The sequence below is a fragment of the Sinohyriopsis cumingii genome, chromosome 15 (genome assembly GCF_028554795.1).
Source record: "Sinohyriopsis cumingii isolate HCF-2022 chromosome 15, ASM2855479v2, whole genome shotgun sequence".
In the NCBI taxonomy this organism is placed as follows: domain Eukaryota; kingdom Metazoa; phylum Mollusca; class Bivalvia; order Unionida; family Unionidae; genus Sinohyriopsis; species Sinohyriopsis cumingii.
The window spans coordinates 92,073,502-92,079,911 of record NC_142975.1 but is presented as its reverse complement, the minus strand read 5'-3'; the positions used below and the strand labels follow the sequence as shown (position 1 = coordinate 92,079,911).

The 6,410-nt window shown below is 34.2% G+C and overlaps 1 protein-coding gene across 1 annotated transcript; it reads left to right on the top strand.

The window, feature by feature from the left end:
* The first annotated feature begins 426 nt into the window (after positions 1-426).
* Positions 427-5,107, top strand: LOC149782309 (uncharacterized). Its single transcript, XM_089933689.1, has 3 exons — positions 427-594; positions 1,834-2,022; positions 3,285-5,107. The coding sequence occupies exons 1-3, from the start codon at positions 519-521 to the stop codon at positions 3,536-3,538; spliced, it is 519 nt and encodes a 172-aa protein (XP_089789815.1). The 5' UTR covers positions 427-518; the 3' UTR covers positions 3,539-5,107.
* Positions 5,108-6,410: the final 1,303 nt, after the last annotated feature.

The window sequence follows — 6,410 nt, the reverse complement described above, 5'->3', positions numbered from 1 at the left end:
GTTCCACGTACAAATTCCAGTAGGGATAAGAATGTGTTTGTGAACACCTCCTGTAGCATTATTTGCGTGTAGAATGCTAAACATTGTATCATATGACGGATGGGGATGCTGAACAGACGTCGTCTGTCAAGGAATAGCCACACTGTGCAAGTAAAAGATCATCCCACCTGATGATATTTGAAGAAGCTTTGGCGCCCGTCACTCTTACGGAGGTTTTCCTGTACCCTGGAGAGTGTAGAAGCACACCTGACCGTGATACTCGATATACGATGGTGTGACCAAAGAAAATAAAAGAAAAATAAGAACGCTTTAACTATTTAAAAATGATTCTTTTTCTTCGTAATTCTGCCTTCGACGTACGTGTTCTCCAGAGTGTATTGAGTAAAGTGATCTTTATTTGACAATGCACAAACGTGCGTTATACCCTGTCCATTCATGCATATAACAAGGAAGTACCAAAGTTAACTCTGCCATTTTGAGAATGTCGATGTAAAATTCAAGCACAGCAGAGATATAAAATGCAGAAAGGAGATATAGTGTATATTTTCCTGTTGTTATTGTGTTCTTGGATTTGTATTAGTCTATGTAATTCCGGTAAGTAGCAAAATTGTTGGCAACAACTGACAGACTTAATGATTGGCGTTTTCACTATACAAGTGAGAGCAAGGACATAAAACAATCTTTACTTACCTTGCTATAAGTATCAAATCATCCCTTTCCTTTTTTTATTGTTCATTTTGAAATTTTAATGTAAGATGATATACTAAAAATAGGCTGAATGACTAGAAGAACTGTTAACACTAGAGTAGACGATATTTAGGTCTTGAAATTGGGGGTTGGGGTGGGAAGGTTAATTAGTATTTTTTCCCTTTGTTTAATACGTTTCAACACAAGGTTCAAGATTTCTGTCTGTTTTTCGATCGACAATATCATATATTTCACTGTAACTGGACCCAGTGACCATCATCCGTGTTCGGGGTCTCGAGATAGCAAATTACTGTGTGTGTGTGTGTGTATGTGTGTGTGTGTGTGTGTGTGTAAATTGGTGGGGTGAGGAAGGACTTGGTATATCACCGTTTCAAATTCAAAAACATTATAAGCACGAAGACCCTTCTAAAAGAAATAATACGGGAGTAGTTAATAATAAAGTGGCTTTCTGTCCCATTAAAATAAATAACATCATTGCAACCTGATGGAATTTGGGCTGATGGAATTTTTAATCTTTTCAAAAATAGCTAAATAAAGTTGATTTACTAGTACTTAGATTGCTTTTTACTTAAGTTTATGTATTGAGTTATTGAAAAGAAGGGTAATTGGTGACCCCACACAAAAAGCAACCCCAACAAACGAAACAAAACCCCACAAAACACCAAAAAACAATACCCCCCCCACAAAAAACCACCCCCTAACCCCATACCCCCTCCCCCCAAGACCCCAGTCTCAATAATATAGCCTTCTGACAAATACCGGCTGTTGTCGTGTGAGACAATGACTTGAAAGCAACAGAATCAAACTCTCCAAAATGTAACTGTTTTACCACATAGTCAAGAAACAGCTACAATTTTGTCTACTTTGTAATCAATTTAAGACTTGTGTGTGATGCCCTTCAACGTGATTGCATTGTGTGGGTTTATTTTGTTAGTGTAAGCACTTCAAAGTCAGTAAAAAAAATGTTGTATAGTCATTCAAGTAACGTATTTTATCTTAAAAAAAAAAGGTTAAAGACGGGTTATGAAATAACTCTATGGCAACAGATTATGCAAGTAATACATTACACACAATGTCCATCAGTGGATAAAAAATGTAGTTTCTGATCAAAATGTGTATTTTCAGAGGACGACTTGATCTGTTACCAATGTGCGGATTCGACTTCGGATCCTGTTAAAGCAGATTGCCAGAACTATAAACGGCTTAAGAAAGACCGGATCAATGCAGAAAAGGACGGCAGAATGGGGAGTTACTTCAAAAACTGCACCGGATACAACGAAACTTTTTGCGTTATAGAAGTCATCATGTCGAGAGGTATATATATATATATATATATATATATATATATATATATATATATATATATATATATCACTTTAAAAGATGCCATATATCGCCATTCTAGTGTCCATTGAAATATTAAACAGGGAAGTATTTTCATGCTGATTCACCGTTTAAAATGAAATACATGAGAACAAGAAAGATGACTAAAATGATGATTTTTAGGAACGACTGAAATCAGCGTTGCAATTTTATGAGAATGTGTCAGGGAACACTGATAATAGTCTTGAGTTTGTGTTTTCCCTGAGAAGTTTATATAAATTTTAAAACGTTAGTATTGAAGCATATTTAAAAGTTTTAAAATTACTGCGATGTCAAGAAATTAAATATGGTAAATTGTACAAATTCTTATTTACGTTTTTTATTTTTTGCTGTATTTTTAAAGGGGTCTGGCGTACAATTAACGTTACTGCCTTTGCGTGATGTCTATACTCCCTTTCTTCCAAGTGATATTCATAACTCCATTTCTTCCACGTGATATCTATAACACCCTTTCCTTTACAGCTCTAAATTTGTATGCCATGTTTGTGCATGAACTTCGTAATCTAAATTTCTTTCACAGCTATTTATGCTTGTCAACCTGTTGCTGTTTTTAGGCCTGTGGTTAGGTCGAAATGACCAGTTACAGCACCGACAGCATTGTCCACTCATGCGAAGCTATATACATACATCTGTCCGTCTGACTATCAACTGCAATTAAACTGCGTGTTGAGCTAAGTATCTGAAGTAATGTAGACATTTAAGCCTTGAATCCTTGCTGGAGGATTCCTGTTAAGTAGAACACCATCACTGGGTTAATATTAGGTCATTGTGACCTTTATTTTGTGTTTGAATATATCATGTTCAGCACTGGTGTCAGCTTCTCGTGAGTTTACCAGCTACTGGTGTTCCATAGAAACTGTCTTCTGTTGAAGTATAATTACTTGTTCCATCTACATCGTACAATGATATAGAATTTAGCAAAGAAGTTCATCAAATAACTAAGCACATCCAATATGACTGTTATGTTTCAAGGTCAAGGCCAAAGAGAATTACTTCCAGCAAAGGTTATGCAATACGTTTCCTCTGTAATTTAAACAAATACTCTTCTAATACAAGAATGTGTAAAAGTTCTCATAATGCTACTGTTCATTTTTGTCTGGATAAACCTTATTTCAGACAATGCTATGAGACGGATGAAGCAAAAGTCTTCAGTCAGATGCCTTGATTTTTAATATTTTACTTTTCATTTTTAGGTGACACATTTTCCTATATTCGTGACTGTTCAGATGGGAAGACCTTCTCAATTGAATTGAATGCACTAAAAAACCTCCAGGCAGATAACCAGACGACATGTAGTTACCGTGGAGACGGTTACCTTGCCTGTGTTACACTCTGCAATACATACCTGTGTAATGGACCTTCTGGTGGTGTTGCGTATCACGCTGTTAACGAACTCGTCATTTTGTTACCCCTCACATTTTGTCTTCTTTTTCAAAGATTCAACTGATTATGATTGAAGTTGACATTTGTAAAATTCCATACAATGCTGGTTGTCAGCCCAACGATTTCGTGTAAGTTTACAATCGAATGACTGATAACTGTACCCTGAACATACTACACAACTGGTTCATTTTATCCAGGAAATCTGTTGCAGGTCATTCCATTTCTTTTGAGGAATTAAATATTTACCAATATACAACAGTTTTTGCGACCTTGAATGTGGATAGATTGATTTTAGACCAGCCACCTCCACACACATAACCAATATAAAAAAATAAATAAATACTAACTAAAATTTTAGTACTTCAAAATGAATACATCTCCACCTCTACCATGGAGATCTTTTTTTCTCGTTATTTTGAAAGTGAATTATATCAGCAAAATTGTACTTCTGATTTCTTTGTTTCCATGTTATAAACATTCGAGTATATATTATGTATTGTATACAACATATAAGTTATGTATCATATGACGTTATGATGTAATGTTTTAGCTTTTGTATATCCTGGTTTTCATTTAAGAAAAACTGCAGAGATACAATAAATTCAGGGTAATAAGCGTATCTACTTATTGAAGGGAAAATGTGTCACGACGATCTACTGTATATCTATGTGTGTGTGTGTGTGTGTGCTAAGAAGTCGAGTCACACTGCATTATTTGACAAAAGATCATGTCCCCTGTCATGACCCATGATGTTTGCAGCTGTACACCACTTACATGTGATTTATATTATCTATTTATAAAGTTACAATATTTATGCATGTAACTGTATTCTATTAATGACTGATCAGAGAAAGAAAAGACAGCAAGAATTGCAGAAATAAAACGAGGCAAATGTACAGCTATCAATGAACAATGAACAAATCTGCCATCCTAGACTTTGTTCTTATCGCATTCATAAATATGCACCATTTCTGTTACAAAAATAACCGAAGCCTGCATATACATATTTTCACGATTAAGTATTTAATATTTTCCCAACCCGTATTAAACTACATGCTCTGTTACACTGTATCTCAAATGCATTTCAAGATTAAACTATTTTAATTGCACGTCAAGACTATATGTGTACGTCAGCTACATGTTCAGAGTCAACTGTAACTCAGCTACATGTTCAGAGTCAACTGTAACTCAGCTACATGTTCAGAGTGCACATCTACATGTAAAGACTAAACTTCAACTCAAAGTAAGGAAAGACCAAAATGTATCTCAGTTATAAGTTAATACTAAGCTATATTTCAACTACATGTTAAGATTATAAAATGTTTCAGAAACCATTATTAAGATTAAACTGTATCGCAACTACATGCTAATTTAAACTGTTACTCAGTTACACCTTAAGACTAAACTATATTTCAACTCCATGGTATGATAAGACTAAACTGTATATCAATTACATGTTAAGACTAACCTGTAACTCAGCTTCATGCCCAGACAAAACTGTATCTCAAGTACTGGTTTATACTACACTACACTGTGATATTTTCTGTTTATTTGCAGCTGATTTGCAGTTTTTATTAATGAATTATTGATGTATTCACGATCTGTTTAAATAAAATAAAGAGTTTTCCCTAAACTCGTGTAATTTTAATTTTTAGAAGGGGGGGATGGAGTATAGGTAAATATACGCAAAATATATATTCAGTTTGATTTGGTGTTTTACTGCACAGCATTACAATGATGTTATCTAATCACGAGACAGAGTATAGTGCCTTGACATACCATTTTAACTGATGGTACAGTCCATGCCTGGCACGCTATCGATGTCCAGAAAGACAAGATTGATAATTACGAGGGTTATTGAACAGACTGGAAATAATGATTATGTTTGTGGGCATGCATTTGTGATAATATTCGATACATATATATCAATTTTTGCTGTCTGTCTCTCTGTCTCTGTCTGTCTGTCTGTCTCTCTCTCTCTATATATATATTGTTACGTGTTTAGGCTCTCATAAACGGTAACAAGAAAAAAGTGAAGATAACAAGCTTTATAAAATTTAACAAAAAATTTATTTCCCTAGAAAAACAAGGTAAAAATGAGGAAAAGAACTTACGGTTTTAAGAATCAAATCCAAAAATAATCCAAGAATAATCCAAGAAAAAAAAATTAGAGGTCCTAGTAATAAAATGTTCTAATGAATTTGAGTTCGAGTCCCGACGAAAATCCAAAATGGAAGTCGATGACGTATACTGCAGCCAGTATAGTATTGACGTGTCGATAGTTCTTTGTTGTACCACAGAAAATAATATTCCGGTGTTTGAATTCCGAATAAAATTTTAATAAATGTCTTTGTTCAAGAATTCTGTATGAGCACTTAATATTCCCAGGGAAAAGAATTACTCTCTTAGAATCCAAATAATTTGAAGAAAACGTAAAAGTATTAAACTCCAACTGGTCACAACAGAAAAATACCACCTTGACGTCGAAGTGTTTAAAAGAAGCAACTGACTAAATTCTCTATAGGAAAATGTTATACACTAATTTAAGACGCAAAACAGATTCCCGTATGAGGGTCACGTGATCACTTTCTAGAACGAGATAGAAGCTTTACGTCACGTACTCTCAGCACAGCCTCGATTTCACTCTATAAATCACACATTAAGAATGAATGTAATTTTTTTAATACTAATTCTGTATCAAGGTCAGTAACTAGGTCAGCATTAAGATACGAAGTTCTAATAATATGTGTTTACAAAAAAAAACAGTCAGGTCAAACTAATTTCTGGAAAATGTCTAATTCTAGTAAACAAAATTACATTACTCTGACATGTAAAAGAATTTAAAAAAATTAAAACTATTAAATTAAATCAAATATACATAACAATATGCCTGCCGATCAGTCCGTCAAAATGAATAACACTACGTGCTGAAAAAA

Excerpts from the sequence above, each read along its gene's own strand:
- LOC149782309 (XM_089933689.1), top strand. The coding sequence starts at position 519 with ATGCAGAAAGGAGATATAGTGTATATTTTCCTGTTGTTATTGTGTTCT. Across the intron at positions 595-1,833 it reads TATTAGTCTATGTAATTCCG|AGGACGACTTGATCTGTTAC; the intron begins GTAAGTAGCAAA and ends GTGTATTTTCAG. Across the intron at positions 2,023-3,284 it reads AGAAGTCATCATGTCGAGAG|GTGACACATTTTCCTATATT; the intron begins GTATATATATAT and ends TTTCATTTTTAG.